This window comes from Peromyscus californicus, unplaced genomic scaffold, assembly GCF_007827085.1.
Source record: "Peromyscus californicus insignis strain IS unplaced genomic scaffold, ASM782708v3 Scaffold_12__1_contigs__length_115047231, whole genome shotgun sequence".
Classification (NCBI taxonomy): domain Eukaryota; kingdom Metazoa; phylum Chordata; class Mammalia; order Rodentia; family Cricetidae; genus Peromyscus; species Peromyscus californicus.
The window spans coordinates 75,620,930-75,642,913 of record NW_026294413.1 but is presented as its reverse complement, the minus strand read 5'-3'; the positions used below and the strand labels follow the sequence as shown (position 1 = coordinate 75,642,913).

Sequence of the window (21,984 nt, the reverse complement as noted above, 5' to 3'; positions counted from 1 at the left end):
CCATGAAAATACAATTACAATACATGTCATATAGATTCACTTCCCCATACTATCCACATGTCATGGCTAGTGGTGACTGCACAGACAGTAGATTCAGACAGAGTGTCTGTGTCATCACAAAAAGACCAACTGAGTTCCACTCTCTGTGCTGGCTCCTGAGGTATATTGCAAATCAAATTTCCTGAGATGACTAGGAAAATTCCACGAACCGTGAAGCTGTCTCTTTACATTAGCAGGAACAGTACAGTCAGGTGCAGCTTTTCCCTAGTGAATAAAGCATCAAAGCTTATAGGATCTCTGCCTGGTTTGAATGAGAAATTGCTGTGGATAGCTGTATGCTGTGAATGTGTTGCTCTGATTGGTTAATAAAGTGCTGAATGGCCAGTAGCCAAGCAGGAAGTATAGGAGGGACAAAGAGAGAGGAGAATTCTGAGAACAGGAAGGCTGAGTCAGGAGACGCTGCCAGCTACCGCCATGAGAAGCAACATGTAAAGATACCGGTAAGCCACAAGCTCGTGACAAGGTATAGATTAATAGAAATGTGTTAATTTAAGATATAAGAACTAGCCGGGCGGTGGTGGCGCAAGCCTTTAATCCCAGCACTCGGGAGGCAGAGCCAGGCGGATCTCTGTGAGTTCGAGGCCAGCCTGGACTACCAAGTGAGTTCCAGGAAAGGCGCAAAACTACACAGAGAAACCCTGTCTCGAAAAACCAAAAAAAAAAAAAAAAGATATAAGAACTAGATAGCAAGAAGCCTGAGCCATTAGGCCAAACAGTTTAAATAATATAAGCGTCTGTGTGTTTATTTGGGTCTGAGTGGCTCTGCAGGCCCAGGCGGGACTGGAGATAACTCCAGCTACAAGAAATGGCCCCCATAGGTTCATATTGTTTGAACATCTGGTCCCCAGTTGGTGGAACTATTTGGAAAGATTAGATGTGGCCTTGTTGGGGGAGGTGTGTCATTGAAGGCAGGAGCAGAGGTTTCAAATGCCTCCCAGAACCAACACTCCCCCACCCCCCAACTCTTCCCCATCATTCCCCACCACCCGCCCTCTGCCTCATGGTTGTGGATCAAGATGTGAACTCTCAGCTGTTCTTTCGATCCCCATAATGGACTCTTTATGCTCTGAAACATTAAACCAAATTAAGTGCTTTCTTTCATAAGTTGCCTTGGTCATAGTGTTTTGTCACAGCAATCGCAATTATTTTCTATTGTCTTCCTATGTGTGAGTAATTAAAAGTCTAAAATAAAGTATTTACAGTGTTAACATTTATATAAGTAGTCCAATGACACAAGATACAGAACAGTGGCAGGGTTTTGTTTTGGTTTAATTTTCATTTATTTTTAAATATTGGTGGCGTGTGGGGCTGGGGGGAAGCAATGGACCACAGAAATCAGAGGACAACTCTTATGGCACATATCCTCTCCTCACTTTTATGTGGATTCTGATGTGGAACTCATGAGGGTCATGACTTGTGCAGCAAGTCCTTTACCTGCTGGGCTATCTTGCCCACTCCACTGGTCTTAACATGCCCCTACCCCCAATCCTAAAGCAGCTGGTCTGATGGAAAGCTGGAATGGCCTTTTCAAGACATGGTTACAGGGCCAATGATGTGGCAGCAGCAGGGAGGGCTGGGGCAGGGCTCTCCAGAAGGTGCTATGTGCTTTGAATCAGCTTCCAATATACAGCACAGTTTTTTCCTACAGCCAGGATCCAGGGTCCAGGAATCAAGTGGTGGAAAGGGAATGGTTTCTCTCTCACTCCTAGTGACCAAAGTTTTGCTTCCTGTTCCCATGAACTTAAGTTCTGCTGGCCTAGAAATTCTGGTTCCAGAATGGGGAGTGCCCCTGCCAGGAGACACAACAAACATCCCACTGAACTGGAAGCTCGGACTTCTTCCTGGCCACCTTGGGCTTCTGATGCCCTTAATCCAACAGGCTAAGAGAAAGGAATAACAGTGTTAGGAGGGGTGACTGATCCAGATTCCAAAGGGGAAATTGGATTGCTTCTCCACAGTGGAGGTGCAAGAGATCCTTCAGGATGGAATGCAGGAGATCCTTTAGGTTGTATCTTGGTGCTACCATGTCCTGTGATTGAAGTCAATGGGAAACTACAACAATTCAATCCAAGTAAGTCACAGACCCTAAGGAATGAAGGTGTGGGTAACTCTCCAGGAAAAGAGCCAAGACCTGCTGAGGTGCTTGCTGAGGGTGGAGGAAACACAGAATGGGTAGTAGAGGAAGGTAGTCATAAATAACTGTTAAGGCCACTTGACTAGTTGCAATAATGTGGGTTATAACTGAAATGTGTGTTTCTGTTGTATTTTGTTAAGAACATGCTTATACAGATATTTTCTTTCCTTGGTTTCTGTATCATGTAATATAACATCAATTGAGATATATCAGTGCTTATCATATTTAAGTTATGAGATACTAAAAGAATGTCCCTCAAGTGACACTGCTATCTATTCTAAAATATATAACATGTTTGCAGTTGTGTGGGGGCTATTTATATCATGTTAGGATAATTATGACCTGGTTATTGTTTTCAATCAGAAATTAAGTAGGACAAAAGCAAATGCAATTGTGTGTCAAGATGACAAGGGGTGGTGGACTTATGATGGCTATTCTTGGCTATCAACTTGACTCCATCTGGAATGAACTCAAAACCCAAGCAGCTGGGCATATATGTGAGAGATATTTAGTTAACTAGATTATTTGAGGTTAGAAGACCCATCCTAAATCTGGACCTGACCTCATGGCAGCCTATATGAAGAATATGGAAAAATGCTTTTGCTTTTTGCCTGCTTGCCCTCATTCTCACTGGCAAGTTCATCTACCCTGCTGCTGAGACATTCTTTCATTGACTTTAGTGCCTACTTCTTTGGGATTCCAACATATACTGAAGACCAGCTGACACATCCAGCCTCCTGGACTGAGCAACTACTAGATTCTTGGACTTTTTGTGGGAAGATGGCCATTGCTGGACTAGTTGTACCACAGCCTGTAAGCCACTAATAAGTTCCCCTTCTACATACATACATATGTATATGTATATTTGTTCTATCATTTCTGTTCCTTTAGAGAACCTCAATACACCTGCCCCTATTTTTATCTTGAAAGAACTATCCTATAATCCAGCCTGGCCTTGAACTCATGATCCTCCTGCCTTAGCCTTTCCGATGTACATCTCTAAGTTAGGCTGAGGATTCTATAGAAAAGTGTGTATGTTATAAGGATTTTTAAAGATTCTTCATCGAACATCTTAATTATAATATTCACAGCATGAGTCACTTCCATCATAAATATTCTTTAAGTGTCATAAAAATTATACATGATACCTTATCCTTTAAAAAACTTAGGACAGAGCAGATAAAAGGAAATGTAACTGTTGTATGCAGTCTGTCCTCCTCGTCTGGGACAAGCTCTTCTTTTATAAGGCTGAGTCAGCCCAGAACTTCGTGAATGCTCAGCCTGCAGTCCTCCACCAGAATACCCACAGTGCTAATGCCAGACCACCATGTATCCTTTGTAGAGTATATTTAAAATATGCACACAAAGGAATGATATTCCCTTACCTTTTTTTCATTAAAAATTTCATCTCAGACATAGTTTCTTTTGGACACATATATACTAACCACATTTTTATATCATTAAAAATCAAACTGCCACACTAATTGGACACAATTATAGGATTTGCTATGATACCTCAATACATGAATACCAAAGCATCTTCACAGGTCATGGTTTCTTCTCAGTTCCTGAACCTAGAGCATTCATTTATTAACTCTGAAGTGGTGCTACAGTTTGCTACCCATACCTCTCTCTGTCTATATATATTTCTCAGCAGAAACTTGCTGAGCACACAAGTCCTCTGGAAGTACCACAGACTACCCCCAAGTCAAGTGTATTGCTGCCAACAGGGAATGAAGCTGTCAGAGTCCTGTCAAAGTCCCTAATTTACACGTTTGTGTTCCTCTTCTCAGTTCAGGAGTTAATTTTGTTTAATGTACAAGATTTTAAATTAGTTTACTATGCTAAATACGTTCTTCTGTGGCTTCTAAAGGTCCTACCAACACTGAATTATGTAAGTCCACTACTATATTCTTTTTTGTGTGTTTTAAGCTGCAAGAAGCCCCAGCTGGCTTCATGTCCCAATCCTATCTTCAGCTCAAGTATGGGATTCCAGGCACACATCACCACGCCCAGCTCTTCCCGATTCTTTAGTATTTTACATGTAATCATTAACTTATCTGCACAGGTGTTTATTGTGAGTAGTTTCTGCAAAACGGATGATCTATTTGGTTCTGTATTACTATGCCAAGAGCAAATTTGTATAATTATCCTTTATGATAGTTGTATAATTTAATCACCTATCGTATTTGGTATATCTCCATGTAATAGTTTAGAAGGCCACACTACAAATATACTTAAACACCCGACTATCAAATGTGATGAAAAACTAAGTCAAATAATCATTAAGTTCTACCTTAACTTAGAAACATGTACCAAAAAAAAAAAGAAAGAAAAGAAAAAAAAAGGGCCGGGCGGTGGTGGCGCACGCCTTTAATCCCAGCACTTGGGAGGCAGAGCCAGGTGGATCTCTGTGAGTTCGAGGCCAGCCTGGACTACCAAGTGAGTTCCAGGAAAGGCGCAAAACTACAGAGAAACCCTGTCTCAAAAAAACCAAAAAAAAAAAAAAAAAGAAAGAAAGAAAAGAAACATGTAGCCTCATGTATGAAGACTATTAGCTTAAACACTTCTTGGAACTTACCAACTGATCTGTTAGCCGTTTTCCTTCCATCGCTTTTAGTACTCTGTAGGGAAAGAGATAGGGTGAAACTTTGAATAAAAATTTTACAAAGCTCAAAAGATACAAATCAAGCTTTAAAAAGTTATTATGTTCATGGTGTTTTGCCTCCATGTGTATGCCTGGTGCCTGAGAAAGCCCAAAAAGGACATCAGATCAATCTCCTAAAACTGGAGTTAAAGACGCTTGGGAGCTGTCATGTGGGTGCTAGAAACCAGAGGCCTCTAGAAGAGCAGCCAGGGCTCATAAAAACTGAGCCATCTCTCACCTCTTCCTCTCCCTTCTGTTTTCAATACTGGCTGTTGCTATGTGCCCAGGCTAGCCTGGAATGCAGCCTTCTGATTACGGGTGCACACTGCCTGGCTAATGGATCAACTTTTTAAGGTGGGTGCTTGGAAAAACCTGGAAATACCAAAGTGGGTCTTAACAAATTATTTTACAAATTCTTTATTCCTTACAATTGCTCATTTCTTTTTTTTTTTTTTTTTTTTCTTACCTGTAACATTACCAAGAGCTTTGGTCCTCAGACATAATCAGTAATTTCTATGAGTCATAACCAATAATAATGACAGCCACAAAATAATTCATAATCTTAAAACACAATGATTTGTTCTGAGAGAAAGGGCAAAGACAATGCCTCTGCATAATTTGTCCCAGGAATGAAGTACTCTGGGAAAAAAAGATTCTGTGATATGCTATGGGATGTCTTTCTGCATGCTTAGAATATGTGTTGCTCCCATTGCCTAATAAATAAAGCTGTTTTGGCCTATGGCAAGAATGCTTACAGCCAGGCAGAAATCCAAGAGAGATAAGAGAAGAAAGGTGGAGTCAGAGGGGACGCCAGCTGCCACCCAAGGAGCAACAAGATGCCAGCAGACTGGTAACACCACAGCTACATGGCAACATATAGATGAACAGAAATGGGTTAATTTAAGATGAAAGAGCTAGCAAGAAGCCTGAACCACAGGCCATACAGCTTGTAATTAATATAAGCCTCTGTGTGCTTACTTGGGACCAAGCGGCTGTGGGACTGGGCAGAACACAGGAAATCTTCTGTCTACAATGCTAGACTAAGCTAGAGAAACTGTTGGGTCAGATATACTCAGGCAGGCTTTTAAGAAGCACGTTTTTTCTTAGGAGGAGCTCACTGTGGAAATCACTAGCATAGGTATCAGTTGTCTTCACCAGTAAAGGTATTTCCATATTGGTCTGGTTTGGGAAGGATTGGCAGAGGGCCTCAAGTGATGGGCAAGACATGTAGGGAGAAGAGATGCCCTTAAAGGCTGAGCCATCTCTCCAGCCCTTATTTTTTTCTTTTGTTTTCAATATTGGCGGTGAGGTCCTATGGGAACCACCTCTGTGAAAGCTAACTTGGGTCTCACAAAGCTGAGCAGGACCAAGGGAGCAACTCCTCAATCCAAATACTGAGTCATTACTGTGGGAAAGACTCCAGCTCTTGGGCCAAGATTTTCTAGAAACTTGATATTCTCCCCTGTTTCGCTTCTCTCAGACACTTCCCTCCTTTCCCCACACTTTCAAAGTCTGATGCTCCACCCACTGAGTTATCAGGGTGTTTCCCAACACTTCAAAAGATAGTCTGCTAAATGAGCTAGCAATTCACACATCTGCACACCACGGCAACAGATTACACTAAGTGGCTAGAGACAGCCTCTACAAATTAAAGTATAAAAACTCACTCTTTCTGAAATTCTTCTTGCTTGCTCTTAAGCTGGCTTAGCCTTTCCTTCTTGTCAATAAACCTGTAAGAAAAAAATCCTGGTTTATTTACATGTTCCCCTCCCGCTGGCAAGTTTAATGAGACGCCTACTGATTCCTGAGCTGATCACTTCTGCAAACTCCCGTGGAAAATTTCAGGATACCCATATTCTGAAAATAAACACTTTCACATTAGTGTGCACACAGCTGGGTTTGTTTGTTTGTTTGAGATACAGTTTCTCGTAACAGTCCGGGCTGTCCTCAAACTCAGATGCACCTGCCTCTGCCTCCCGAGTGCTGGGATTAAAGGTGTGTGCCACCACCGCCCGGTGTTCCCTTCCTTTTTTAATAGAACATGAAATTATAAATGTCCCCTCTCAGCATCACTTCAGTTGCAGCCCACAATTTCTGATAAGGTGTATTTTTATTATCGTTTAGTTTAAAACTTCTTTGCCCCATCATTATTTAGAAATGTCATCATGGTTTCCATATTTGTAGCCATTTTTAGGTAGCTTCTTACTACTGTGTTCTTTGTTTGGTCAGTTTTTGAGACAGTGTGTCACACATAGCCCTGATTGGCCTAGAACTCACAACAGAGCTCCATCTGCCTCTGTCTCCCAAGTACTGGGATTAAGTCTTATTACTATTTTCTAATTTAATATTGTTATAGTCACAGACTATACTCCATGAGATTTCAAGATCTATATTTGTTCTGTCTGTGAAAGGTCCATGTACATTTGAAAGAATGTTTCTACAGTCATTGGGTACAATGTATATAACTGTCAGCGAGTTGACAGTGGCTGATAATCTCCCTCAGATCTTCTTGATCTGTATTGTTCAGTATGGTGGCCACCTGACACACGTAGCTGCTGGATACCTGTGGCTTGTTATGCAATTAGGATTTGAGGATGAAAATATAGCTAACATCATGCAAACAATTAGGAAATGAGCAAATAGCAGCTAACATGGTGTGGCATCCAAGAACAGGTTTTGGGTATCTCCTGAAATCCCAACATAAACAAAAACATGGAACAGAACCACCATCATGGGGAAAAAAAAATCAACCCAGATAAATAACTCTCTCTAAAATACTATTTCTATAATGCTCATGTTTAACACATACTAGGTATTTACCTCTAAATGGACAGGACAACATGATCCAATCATGACCTTATGTAGGACTGAAAATGTACAACATATACTAAACAAATAAGCAAAGGCAGTAACTTTATACATGACAAGTTAAATAACTCCTCAGAATAGCCCCATCACTATAGAAATCCTCACTGGACCGTACTACAGTGTCCAGTAATAATGGTGGCAACTGCATGGAGCAGTTCAGAAACCAAACCCATGAGACTCAGCAATTAACCAGACATTTACCACAAGCCTGCAACACAGAACAAGCATCCTCTCGAGTTCTGAGAACTGCTGTATGCTATTCTACAGCACGTGTGTCCTCATGCTTCCCCTGCCTTGCAGGGGACAGTAAGATACACATGGTAGTGCATGCCTGTAATCCTGTACTCAGGAGACCGAGGCAGGAGGATCATAAGCTCCAATCCAGCTTGGACTAGAAGATAAGATTTGGGGAGGGGAGACTGAGACTAGAGTGGAATTTACTTTGACCTCAACAAGAGGCAACAGTAACTTATATCCCAAAGCCCTCAAACGAGCCAGAAAGATGGCATGGAGGATAAAATCTTGCTTTCATGAGCTATAAAAGTGAGATAGCAGACAGATCTAACCAGAAAGTCTATATTATGCTGGTTGAGTCTCATGGCCTTCTTGGAAAACGTAATGGGAAAAAACAACCACGCCAACAACAAAACCTTAGCGTACAGATGACAGTAAAGATAATAAGAAGCCAATCTGATACTTTATGAATTATGTTATCTTTCATGAAAGAAATTCAAAATAGGTGGTGCTAAAAGAACGCATTGGGGTAGATAGGAAGGACTTGCTCATCCGTACACTCATTCATTCTCCACATCCTCTCCATTGCTCAAAGATATGGATGTATGCTACCATCCTGGGCTTTCTCAATACGGTTTCCAAGAAAGAAGTGAAAGGAAAAACAATCACCACACTCAATGAAATCGGAATGGTTTCTCTTTTATCTCAAAGTAGGGTGTGGGAGGGTGGATTCATATTCTATGCATTGTTTTGCAAGTTGGTTAGTGTCACAGATTATCTTGTTATCTCTCCCCATTGCAAACATACCAAGATCTATCTCATTCTTCATTGCTGGCTAGCATAAAGCTGCTCACACAGCCCTTATTGACAGAAACACTGCTGCTCCCAAAGGCTCACCACTACCAGTAACAGGACAGATGCACACCACAGTGCAGTCTTTACATACTTTTTATTTTCTGAGAAATTCTTACAAATGAGACAAGATGCTGGTCAAAGAATATTCATATGCAAAATTTCCTCTAGAACATTTCACAAATGTATCACCTCCCTAAGAGCGGATGATGGGGCCATTCTGACTCCCCCAGTTTCTGAACATGTGTCTTGGCTGGTTTACCTGCCTATACTTCACTGTCAAAGGCTGGGCATCTTCAGAGCCAGCCAGTGTCTTGTTCTTCTGCTATTCTCTGTCAACACCCTTCATCCATTTTCTATCATCTTTTTCCTTTAAAGATTATTACCACAGAATTAGGTATTGTTCTTTCACTCATGGTGAAATCATGCTTTTCTTACTCTGTTTTCTTACTGCTTGTGAAAACTCTGTCATACTCTTTGTTGTTTGTTGTTTAATGACTCAAGCTCTGTTGTTTTCTAAAATGAATCTGCCAGTGAACTTTGTTTTCCCTCCCAAGTTAAAAATGCCTATTTTTTGAGACAAAGTCTCACTGAATAGCCCTGACTTGACTTGAACTCACTATGTGGTCCAAGCTCTGAACTCAAAGAAATCCATCTGTTTCTGTCTCCTGAGTGCTGGGTTAAAGGTGTGGACTGCCACACTTGGTGTAAAAATGACTTCTAAAGCCAAGTGTGGTAGCACAGGCCTATATTCTCAGACTCAGATATTTACTACATTCCTCCTTACTTACACTTTAGAGTATATTCCTTTAAAAGAAATTATTCCTTTCAATTGACTGTTGTTTCTTTTTTTTTTTTTTTTTTTTTTTTTTTTGGTTTTTCAAGACAGGGTTTCTCTGTGTAGCTTTGCTCCTTTTCTGGGACTCACTTGGTAGCCCAGGCTGGCCTCGAACTCACAGAGATCCACCTGGCTCTGCCTCCCGAGTGCTGGGATTAAAGGCGTGCACCACCACCGCCCGGCTGACTGTTGTTTCTTAAATTCTTCCACAATTTTGTGACTTTTTCCCACTAAAATGTGTGTCTTACTGCTGTGAAGAGACACCATGACCAAGGCAACTCATAAGAAAAAGCATTTAACTGGGGACTTGCTTCCAGTTTCAGACAGAGGCTTACTTAGTCCAAGAACACCATGACACACAGGCAGGCATGATACTGGAGAAGTAGCTGAGAGCTACATCCTGATTCTCAGGTAGCAGGCAGAGAAAGACACTGGCATGGGCTTTTAAAACCCTAAAGTCCACCTCTAGTGACACACATCCTCCAACAAGGCCACACCTCCTAATCCTACCCTGACAGCTCTTCACCTGGGAACTAGGCATGCAAATACAGGAGCGTATGGGGGCCAATCTCATTCAAACCACCACAACAATCTTTCAAATCAACTGTCAAGTAGGAGAGGGTGTTTACATGGAACTCAGTGTGGCATGTGGTCACCAGCTCTGAACTCCAGCAACTTCCTGAGTGCGATACCCTTTTACAATGAGGTATGAGGATGACTGAAAAATAGCTGTTAGGGGAGGGCAGACATTACAGGCAAAGGAAATTCCACTATGTGAAAAATTACTTTGTCCAATGCCAATGACTTTTAACCGACAAGGCAGCCAGCTAAGACAGGACTATAACTGCTGTAAGGGGCACTGATTAGGAGAAGCTCCTAATTCCACTGATCACCAGTCACAATCGTGGGCAAGTGAGTACATCTACCCTCATGGCAGACCAGTCACATAAATCTGTCCCATGTTTCCAGAGAAACCACAGACTCCATGATCTACCTGTATTGTTAATTCAGTACTAGGGACAATTTGCAGTAAGCAACACTGAGCACTTACTGTGTTCTAGGCCAAGTACCTTTAGGAAAATGACAAGTCCTTCAATCTGCTCCGAGTCCTTGTCCTCATCCTGGGGCTAAACTTAGACTCTAGGATTACTGCAACACAGAAGTCTCAGATATGCAACTAACTTTTTATTTATTTATTTTCCTCAAAGGGGCAAAAGACTGTAACCTTTTGAACAAGCAACTGACAGCCTGAAAAATATTTAAATCTCTCAATCAGTTAATTTAGTGCAAACAACTAAGGAACCAAACTAGAAATGAGTAAAGATTTACATCTGAAGATTCAACTATAGTCAGTTATAGTAGCAAAATGTTAGGAACAATTTTAATGTCCAATGGGAAGTTTAATTGATACCATGCTGCCATAAATACTAATTTTTTGTTGTCTTTTTGTGTTTTTTGTTTTTTGTTTTTTCGAGACAGGATTTCTCTGTGTAGTTTTGGTGCCTGTCCTGGATCTCACTCTGTAGCCTAGGCTGGCCTCGAAATCACAGAGATCTGCCTGGCTCTGCCTCACGAGTGCTTGGATTAAAGGCGTGTGCCGCCACCACTGCTGCTGCCGCCGCCGCTGCCGCCGCCGCCGCCACCACCACCACCACCACCACCACCACCACCATCGGGCTAACATTAAAATATTTTACAGTCAGAAATATCTTGCACATATGACCACAAATGATACTTGCATATGCGCGCGCGCGCACACACACACACACACACACACACACACACACACACACACACTCTTCTAGAAGAGCACACTGGATCCCCAGAACTGGAATTACAGGCAGTTTGTGACTCACCATGTAGCGCTGGAACAGAACAGGGGTCCTAAGCAAGAGAAGCAGTGCTCTTAATCCTAATCATTTCCCTTTAACACCGGGGGGGGGGGGGGGGGGGCATATACTATTCAATAATTAAAATTACTCATGCTTCCCTTTTGAGGTTGACGCACACTATACACACACCCACATAATTCCTCCAAATTCCTTAGCTTCTTTGAGCAATTACACTCTCTAGGTTCCTTAAACTGGGGGAAGAGGAGTGAGAGTTAACGCTTTCTGGTCAACGGGAAGGAACTTTCCTCATCCCTAATTTCAACACACGTGGTAGAGGCCTTCATGACAACTTTTGGCTTCAGAAATAAGGCAGTGAGACATCTAAGGCAAGTCAGAGAGAAGAGCAACCTCTCGGTGTATTACCAAAGCTTTGCTGAGAAAGGAGGGGCACAATAGGGCTAATTACAGACTTAGAGACAGCTAAAGAACTAAATGTTTCTTTTAAAAATTCTCTTAATTTTTTCTTCTTTCTTTCTTTTTTTTTTTTTTTTTTGGTTTTTCGAGACAGGGTTTCCCTGTGTAGCTTTGCGCCTTTTCTGGAACTCACTTGGTAGCCCAGGCTGGCCTCGAACTCACAGAGATCCGCCTGGCTCTGCCTCCCAAGTGCTGGGACTAAAGGCGTGCGCCACCACCGCCCGGCTCTTTTTTTTTTTTTTTTAATGCATATCTGTATACCCTGTGCATGCAGTCCCCAGGGAAATCCAGCAGAGGGCCTCTGGAACTGGAGCTAGGTTGTGAGCTACCGTGTGGTGCTGGAAATCAATCCTGGATCTTCTAGAAGAGCAACCAATGCTCATAAGCAATGAGCGATAAATATTTCTTAAACTGTGATCTAACATGGTAACAGTTAAACAATTACTAGTCATCAAAGTTTCTTTTAATTTTTTGTTTCTTCTTTCATGTTGGAAATGGAACACAGAGCCTCATAAATACCTAGCACACACTATATAGTGAGTTAAGCCCTAGCCCTTCTCACTTGAAGTCAAGACAAGAGGGGACAGAATGTACAAAAGGCATGGTCTTATTGGGAAAGTTCTGTCCCTCTACAACAGAACATTGTAGAGGAAACAGAGTAGTCAGCACAACAGAGCAGAGCAGTGCTCGGTGCCATCACTCACAGATGAGGGGGACACTTCTGTAGCACCTGCCCAGAGTACAAAAGAGAAACCCAAAGCATCATGCCCAGACACTCTGCACACAACGTCGTCGGACTGGGTGATTCCACATCTCCTTCTGAATTAGACCGAAGTACAGAATCATGTGGAGACTCAGGGATCACAGAGCTAGGATGAGGCACTCCTCACACTTGCTGCTTCTGCAAACACAGAAGCAGTAAGTCACTTCCCTTAGCTTACTCTGAATGAAGACATCCATTGGTAAGTAAGATAGGAAAATTCCTTTTTGTTGTGCAGAGAGTAAATAAAAATAGGGAGAGATCTTAACATTGGATTTTTAAAATGTTTATAGTTATAAAGGAGTAATTAACAGTCCATGCATTAACATGATGGTTGTTATTAAGTACAAAAAAATTAAGATCTGCAAAACAGCATGTGTTGTGTGGTCTCATTTTGGCATGAAAAGTAAAATATTAAGCCGGGCGGTGGTGGCGCACGCCTTTAATCCCAGCACTCGGGAGGCAGAGCCAGGCGGATTTCTGTGAGTTCGAGGCCAGCCTGGGCTACCAAGTGAGTTCCAGGAGAGGCGCAAAGCTACACAGAGAAACCCTGTCTCGAAAAACCAAAAAAAAAAAAAAAAAAAAGTAAAATATTAAAGACTATACCTCACAAAAGTAGCCCTGTTGTGGGGCTGTGAGAGTTATATGTCAATGTTTCAGCTCAAGAGCTTCTATGTTCAAATGCTGTATTTATAGTTAATTTTCTTTTTTAAAAGGTGCCCATTCATGTACAATGATTCAAAAGACTTGAATGCTGCTTCCTCTTGTGTGTGAGAGCAGGCTGTCATGGAGTTATCTCCGGGTGGAGGACCCACTGAAGTGATCTTCCTAGACCCAGGTCACAGTGCTCACTGCAGGCAGCTCAGCCTCACAGCACTCCCAAGCACAGTGCAAGAAGACTTCGATTACTAGCAGCAGCACTGAGATGTTCAGCTGTGAGATTTCGGACTACACTGGAGCTGGGTGCTCTCACCTGGCTCCAAGCAGGAGGAGACCAACACTGTCTAAAACACCCACTAAAGTCTCTGACAGTCCTGTAGTCTTGACCCCTAAAGCATTGTCTCCTCTCTGGCAATTTCTAAAGGAAAACCCCACCCTCAGAGCTATGCCAGCACTGCTCTGCCATCCTCAAGAAAGCACTAAACATCCTAATGGCATTACCATATCAACTCAGAACCTTCCGTATCAACAGCAAACAGCAAGCCCCAGGACTAGCTTAAAAATCAGTTTATTTTCCATGAACTGTTAAATGCCACTGGTGCTTTAATGAGACTTGATTATGACAGGCTTTGAAAACAGTGCAGAAATCTTGGCAGTTAGAGAGAATGTTGGGCCTGGGGAGTACTGGACTATGGCAAAGGAGCAGCTGGAGGTGAGAGGAGCAGCTGGAGGTGAGAGGAGCAGCTGGAGGTGAGAGGAGCCCTGCTCACCAGGAATCTTCACACAGTGGCTGGCAGACAAGCCAGAGGTGCTGGCTCTTCAGGCTTGACGCCAACCTTTGCATAACTCATTAAAATGTATATGGTCCTTTTAGATACATATGAAATCTATCTAATAAAATCAAAGGTTTTTCTTTCCTGTTTTACACGTTCATGTACACACAGGAAACATAGTTCAGATGTGGAAGTGAACTGGAGAAACAGTACAGCCCAGGATCAAGTCAGTCACCAACTCTGAGCCTCCATTTCCTCTTCATCTTTCAAACAAGTTCATAATTTGAGAGGGTGTAGTTGGGGAAAAACTGTGATAATAAATGAAAAAGCCTTTTATACGTTCTAAAAGGTGTCATGATACTTACTGAAAACAAAAGATGTGTTCTCTTAGTCAATCTGTATCTGTTGATGGAATACATTAAAAAGCTGTGTGGGCTAGGAACTGAGGGATTCTGGAAGGACATACATGCAATAGAAAGATTGATAAACTTGCTTCAGCTGCCTGCAGTACTGCCCTCTCAAGACAAAAGAGATGTTTTCCCATTATAAACAAGTGACTTGTTAAGTTTTCTTGTAACTGAATCTCTACAATACTGACTGCAGTTATCCACATCCAACAACAACAACAACAACACGTTAGCAGGCCATAAGAGCTGTTTCAGAGCTGCTCTTCCGATGACCTGCACCCCTACAATTGCTCACAATCTTCATTACTGCAGCTCCGGGGGATCTGACACCTTTCTCTGACTTGAGGTCAGCAGGCATGCACATGGTGCAGAATACATGCAAAAAATTATAATATTTAAAGAAAAGTCTTAGCAAACACTGCCGGCCAGTCATCTGACACCCCAGAAACTATTTCCACGGGACAGAGATAGATGGACAACCAAGAAGATACTGGTGAAAGAACAGAGGTATCCTAAATGCATTTTGGGCATGACTTTCCCTTGAAATCTATGGTAACATCTTAACTTTTCCTCACCCTTTAATCCAGCTCAATTTGGGTAGTCCCTGTATTTCTGCTTCTGGACAAAAAATGCAATCATGTATTTCTAAGTCATCAGTGAAGGTAACACAGCATCATTCCTAAAAATGTACTTCTAAAGTCCCACCATATGGCCAGAAAACAGGTCTTTCTCTACTCCCCACTAGGAGACCACTGCCTCCTAACCTAGCGGGCAGACCCCAACTGCCCAGATCACATTCCTACCCCCAGTCAATCTACTGAGAAATGATCAACAAGTGCTTCCCAGATTTGAGGAAAAACATTACTCAACCTGTCAGTTTTCTATTGCATAACAGTGCTATTTTGGGAGTTAGATAAGCGCATAATCCAGAAAAATTAGGCTCCTGTTAAAAAAGTATAAACACCCAGCAGCACAAAATGCAGAGAAGACTTTGCTGGGGGAAGCGCTTCCTATCACAGGAGTGGTAAAGAAGATACACGGTCCTCTTCATTCCCTATGGGAATGTGCAAGCTATAGGGTGGGTGAAAAGGCGGAGACTGAAACAGGTGTTGCTTTAGACAGACAAGGCAGAGGTGAGACCAACAGCATCCTGGACAACCAAAAAGGAATGTTTCCATGTCTGTCAAAGTCACACCATCTCCAACAGTATCTAAAGACATGTCAGCTGGGTTTGATGGTTAGTGCATATAACCTCAGAATCTCAGCACTTGGCAGGCTAAGACGGGGAGTAGTGTGGCTACATAGTTCCAGGTCATCTCCCTGAGACCAAAACAAAATGACACATATTTCTTTTTTTCAGAGCTGAGGACCGAACCCAGGGCTTGTGCTTGCTAGGCAAGCGCTCTACCACTGAGCTAAATCCCCAACTCCACATATTTCTTTCAAATGACCTAATTATTGTGAGATTTACAACTTTATTATCTAATTTTCCCTAATTGCCAAACTGCTAACCCCCCACATATTCAGCTGGTCTAGGTTAAACAAGGGCTTAACTGTATCATGAGGGCTTAACTGTACCAGATTTTATTTCCAAGTGGATCCACAGTCAGTGAGAGGCTTTTCATGAAGTTCAAAAGAAAAGGAGACTAAAGGCAGGCACAGAATACAGAATTATTTACAGATAATGAAGACAGTAACACAAGTAACCTTTACTCTAGGTTTGAGGCCTGCTACAATCAGTCAAATCCTGGAGAACAGGCCAGCCTTTCTCCTCAACAACTTGCCAGGGTAGCTGATACATGTACTGGAATCCAACAAGAATACCTAAAAGGCACCTGGCTACCAGGACAGTTGGTCCTGGCTCTCAAGAGAGTCTTTTATCCTGTTAGACATTGGGTAATGATCTGGAAACAGGAAGACTGACAAACTGCTTCTGAAAGCACAGAGTTCAAGAAAGGGAAGGGTGAGAGTGAAGGGAAGCTGGCCAATAGACCACTGTGGCAGTCCTGTAAAGGATAAGGGACTGAGGCACTTGCTCTTCATTTTTCTGCTTAGTCAGGAAAAGAAATCCACTATAAACACACCCCTCTTCAGAAAACTTAATACTCAGAGTTAGCCAAGAATTCCTATGTAAGACTGTGCTCGCTAGTTTGAAATGCTAGGAATCAAAGGAAGGCTTTGCACGTACCAGGCAAACATTCTACCACACAGCCACATTTCCAGGACTGTTTTAAAAGCGGTATCACCTCGGCCATGCCTATGTGCTACACCCTGCCACTGAGCTGATGATGTGACAGAACAAGAAGTTGCACCTAGCTGGGCAGTGGTGGTGCACACCTTTAGTCCCAGCACTCAGGAGGCAGAGAGGCAGGTGGACCTCTGTGTGTTCGAGGCCAGCCTGGTGTACACAGTGAGTTCCAAGACAGCCAAAGCTACACAAAGAAACCCTGTCTTGAAAAAGCAAACAACTCCCCCCCCAAAAAAAAAAAAAAACAAACAGAAGAAGCTGTGCCTTCATGGAAAGCATTTTGGGTGCTGGCATTTTACTCAAATAACATTACACATGGAGGAGGCATTACATCACCACAGCATGCACCAAGGGATGGGCTAGCAAATGGGATGGTGGAAGTGAGAGCCTTGCAGAGGAGAATCAGGATGTGACATTTAACTACAGAGGTGATTGCTCTAGATGTCCACCAAGACATAATGAAAACACAGTACAAATAAAATAGTGAGATTTTATTTGGTCATAAATAAAATTTATCAGGAAAATGGATGGAATATAGTATTAAACAAGGTAACATTGTCACAGAAAGACAAATACTGCAATAATCTCACTCATATGCATATCCTAGCTTCTGGGGTGTGTGTGGTGTGGTGTGTGTGTGTGTGGGGGGGCTGAGACCAGAAAACTAGAAAGGAGCTCATAAGGTAGGGCAAAAAGAGGCTTTAGGAAAAGGAGTGGCAGGTGACCAAACATGATAAATGTGGAAAGAATATTGATAGAAGAAAGGTTCAAGTGGGAGGGAACAGGAACATGGGAAAGGGAAGAGAAAGAAAAAATAAGTATGTATGAAAATGCTGTAAGAGGGTTGGGCATAGTGGTGCACACCTTTAGTCCTAAAATTTGGGAGACAGAAGCAGGCAGATCTCTATGTTTACCACCAGCCTGGTCTAATAGTGAATTCCTGACCAGCCAAGGGCTATCTATGTAGTGAGAGCCTGTCTGAAAAAGAAAAGAAAATGCTAAGGAAACCTATTACTTTGTGTGCTAATTTAAAAATTCAGAGGCAAAAGACAAGGTGCCTATTAACAGGAAAAAAATGTTCAAATGGAGAACAATAAAGGGATATGTCTGGTTGTGAAATTTGAGGAGGCTCATGACTATGGAGCAACCATGGCCTGAGTCTATTTTTTAGTGCCTATTACATGCTAGACATCACACTAAGTACTTTAAAAGCATGTTCTAAAAATCACTCCCAGAAACCTATGAAGTATGATACTCAACCATTTTCAAAATGAAAGAAGCTTCAAAGAAATGTGCTCAAAATCATATAGCAAGTTGTGGAACTTGAATTTGATTCAAGACAGCATGAATCCTAAGCTCATCTTTTTAACTCAACCTTAAAGCCAAAGTTAGAGATCCACAGTATCCAGATCACGTGGAGATTCACATGCCAAGGCAACAGATTAGATTTTATTTTAAATGCAGTGGAAAGCAACAGACTGACATGGAGCTTGCTTACTTTTTTAGAGGTGAAAAGCAGGGGTGGTCATGTCTGCATAAAAGGAAGGATTATACATGACTACACAGACCTGGTGGCGACCTGTAAGCAGACAGATTCAAGACAGGCTTTCGTGTTAGACTGAATTAGACTGGCTGCTGCTGGTGACTTAGATGCTAAGGCGTGAAAGAAAAAAGCGAAGTCCAAGACAACTAACTCCCTGATTTTTGACTTCAGTAACCAGTGGGTCATGCGAGATGATACAGAAGTGTTCTGTAGGAATAGACTGTGAAAGAGGGCTAGATTCACTGAATTCTTAAATCTGCTATGTGAGGATACAATTGTGGACAAAAAATAAACAATACTCCCTCAGAGTCTACACCTGAGGGGATCAGACAATCTGTAAGTTATTAACTGGTGATACAACAATAAAGCACATTAAGTAGGAATGAGGTCATTAGTTGAAGGGTCCAAAAGAATCTTCAATGTATAAGCAGAGGTCTGAAGGAAACAGGAGGCAGCCACGAAGATTACTACAAAAGTTCTTGGCAGTCTGTGTGTAACTGCAAAGGCTCTGAGGTGGAAGTGTGCTTGGACTGTCAAAGAAGCCAAGAAGGTATAGCTTAACAGGTAAGGGAGAAAATAATGAGAGATTAGTTTAAGGCAATTATATGCAGGACTTTGGCTCAAGATTGCAGCTTTCACTTTGAGTAAAACAAAACCAACAGAAAATCTGAACAGAAGAATGGAGTGGCATTACTCCTGTTACATGTAAGTCACACTACCAAGAAGGGTTCAGGAAGAAACAATCCTCCAGTGGATTAGACTGTATAATGATGAAAGGCTCAGACTGAGGACAGACTTTGAACACTAGAAATTTGTTGATGGATTAGATATGGTGCCTTACTGAGAATTGGAAGGATTTTTTTTTCTTTTTTGACCTGAATAAAGGAAGGATGGTATTGCAATTTACTGTACTGAGATGTGAACAAAATTTATGTAAAATTAGGAATTCAGATTGTCATGTTAAAATAAACATAACTAAGCTGAGCGGTCGTGGCGCATGCCTTTAATCCCAGCATTCGGGAGGCAGAGGCAGGAGGATCTCTGTGAGTTCAAGGCCAGCCCGGTCTACAGAGCAAGATCCAGGACAGGCACCAAAGCTACACAGAGAAACCCTGTCTCGAGAAAAAAAAAAAATAGAAGTAATTATTACAAACTTAAATACAGGTGAGGAAGGGGTAAAAAATCAAATACAGATGTTGAGCAGCACGCTCTGTTCTGGAATTTAGAGATCTGGGTTGGAGATCTAAGACTGGCCATCCAGCATCTAGATGGTATTAAAATTACAAGAATAAATCTAGGAAAGTGTAGATGCTAAATACTTGATAAGGTTCAACAACTAGACATTCCCATGTTTCCTTGTAACATAACTGGTTTAATTTTTAGAGCTATCACTTAGGACAGCAGTCCACAGTCTAAAATCATCAAGCTCATCCATAAAACAGCAGTGAACTAAAAAGATTTTGTTACACCAATTATCTTCAGAAGAAAAAGAAAGGAGTCCCAGCCATGATCACAGGAATACTGGGAACTCAAAACATCCCCCAATCTACATGGTATATAGTTTAGCAGCTAAATGCATAGGTATATGGATCCAGGATGTTTGGGTTTTGGTTCTGTGTGACCCCAGGGCAAGGCTCTTACTACGTGTACAAGTTTCCTCAGTAGTCAGTTGGGGATAACTTGTGTGGTTGCTGTAAAGGAATAAATTCTTCAACTTTAATGTTAAAAAAAAATACCTGTCTTATTCAGACATAGGGGCACATGTCTTTAATCTCAGCACTTGGGAGGCAGAGTCAGGCAGATCGCTGCGAGCAAGGCTGGTCTATATTAGTAAGTTCCAGAACAGCCAAAGCTACATAGTGAGACACTCTCCAAAACAAACAAACCAAACAAAAATTCTGTTTTACTATTATCGAAACTCATTGTTGAAACAAAAGTTAGGAGATAAAGACTCTAAGTATTCATTTTTCAATTTTCTTAATTCAGAAGAAAGACAAAATATTTTACTAGACTCTTAACTAAAGGCCTGCAACTCAAAACACATTCCCAAATCCCCAGTGACATAAAATCATCTTTAAGGTTACAGAAGATGAGGCAACCTCCTAGTCCTCGTTCACACATCAGAGCTAGCTGACAAGGTCCATCTGTGACCCAGACAACCAGGACCCCACTCCCTCCTAACCAATTAAGTTCTCTACCGGTCCCTTCCATAGAAAAGTATAGACATCTGAAGACGGGAAAAGGTTAAACCAAGCTTCTGAATGGCAGTACAGCAAAGAACTAGGATTCCTCTACATAGCAGCAAAGACTTCTCCAGAAAGACACTATTTCCTTTTCCCTAGTACCCAAGAGGGCCGTGGAGAAACTCTCAGGTGGGTGATGCAGAACAGCGAGCTTCGCTCACCTGGCTCCCACCCCCACCCTACCCAGTGGCAACAAAGCGCCGGCGCAGAACAGCCACACTCTCTCCTTCCACAGTCGCCGGACTCCAGGGCCGGGACTGGGGTGTCCAGGCTCCAGCCTCTGGTCGCTGAAGCAAAGGAAACAGAGAGGCAGAAACAATAGGGCTGTGGCGGCCGCCGTACCTCTCCCTGTCGCGGCCGTCGAAATAGACGAAATCACCGCTCTGGACGCACTTGGCGCAAGTCAACCGCCGGCGAGTGGTGTTGCACAGCGGACACCGCTCGACCGCCACGTACAACCCCTCGGCGTCGTCCACCGAGTCCACCAGGTCCCGAGCTAGCGCCCGCGGCCCGAAGCCAGGAGCCTCGGGCGTCCAGGATCCCTTCCCACTGGGAGACGCCATGATGGTCTGAGCGCAGGGCCAGTCACGTGGGATTTTGTTTTCATCCAGGTGCATCCTGGGCGCGGGGGCGGGGCCTAGGGGCCGGGGCGGAGTCTAGAGGCTGGGGCGGGGGTCTGGAGGGCAGGGGCGGGGCCCAGGGGCCCAGGGGCCGGACCGGGAGGCCGACCGTCGGGGACGCGCGATCCCCGGGTCTTCCTCCGTGCCCTCCGAGGCGGCTGCGCAGTTCGGCCCGCTGAGTGGAGCTGTGCAACGCCAGTACGTTAAGCAAAGAATAGTAATGGATGTCCCAAGCATGCTCTGTAAAAGGCGCGGGAACACAAGAAGGGAATTCGTTTCATTCTCTATGATTACTTTAGGTTTTTGGCTAAAACTACAAGGAGCAAAGTTGAGAGTTGGATCTTGGAACTAGCTGAAGTTTGACTCACCTTCCTCCTTAATAGCTGTGGGATTTGAAGAAAATCCCTTAACACCTCTGCCTGACTTTGTCCAGGCTCGTGGATATAATTGCTGTACCTCCACAACCCCGGAGGGTTAATCAAAAGTTTCTCATAGCAGCCGAACCCCTTACATATCAGTGAAAACCAAACTGAAGATGCAAATCAAAGCTGTATGTTTTTAAAAACTGGTTTTAGTAGATAATGTCGTCTATGTAGCCCCCACTTCCCTGGAGTCCCAATCGTGCTGTGGCAGTCGCCTGAGAGAAGGGATTACAGACATGTAACAGCGCAGCCCGGAAACTGTATTCTAATGGGTCTTGTCATTCCCTACCCCCTGGGCCATGCTCTCACAGAATTTGAGCTCATTAGTTAGGATTTACTCCGAGTTTCTTCAGAGAGGGGAGGTTTCTA

General features: G+C 42.8%; 1 protein-coding gene across 1 annotated transcript in view; it reads right to left on the bottom strand.

The window, feature by feature from the left end:
- Window positions 1-21,188, bottom strand: part of Atg14 (autophagy related 14) — a 43,335-nt gene extending 22,147 nt beyond the window's left edge. Inside the window, exons 1-3 of the mRNA XM_052733414.1 lie at window positions 20,916-21,188; window positions 6,509-6,571; window positions 4,776-4,818 (exon numbers count right to left, since the gene is read on the bottom strand). Coding sequence (XP_052589374.1) covers window positions 4,776-4,818; window positions 6,509-6,571; window positions 20,916-21,136 — 327 coding nt within the window. The 5' untranslated portion in view covers window positions 21,137-21,188. The remainder of the gene's footprint in view (window positions 1-4,775; window positions 4,819-6,508; window positions 6,572-20,915) is intronic.
- Between the last annotated feature and the right edge of the window lie 796 nt (window positions 21,189-21,984).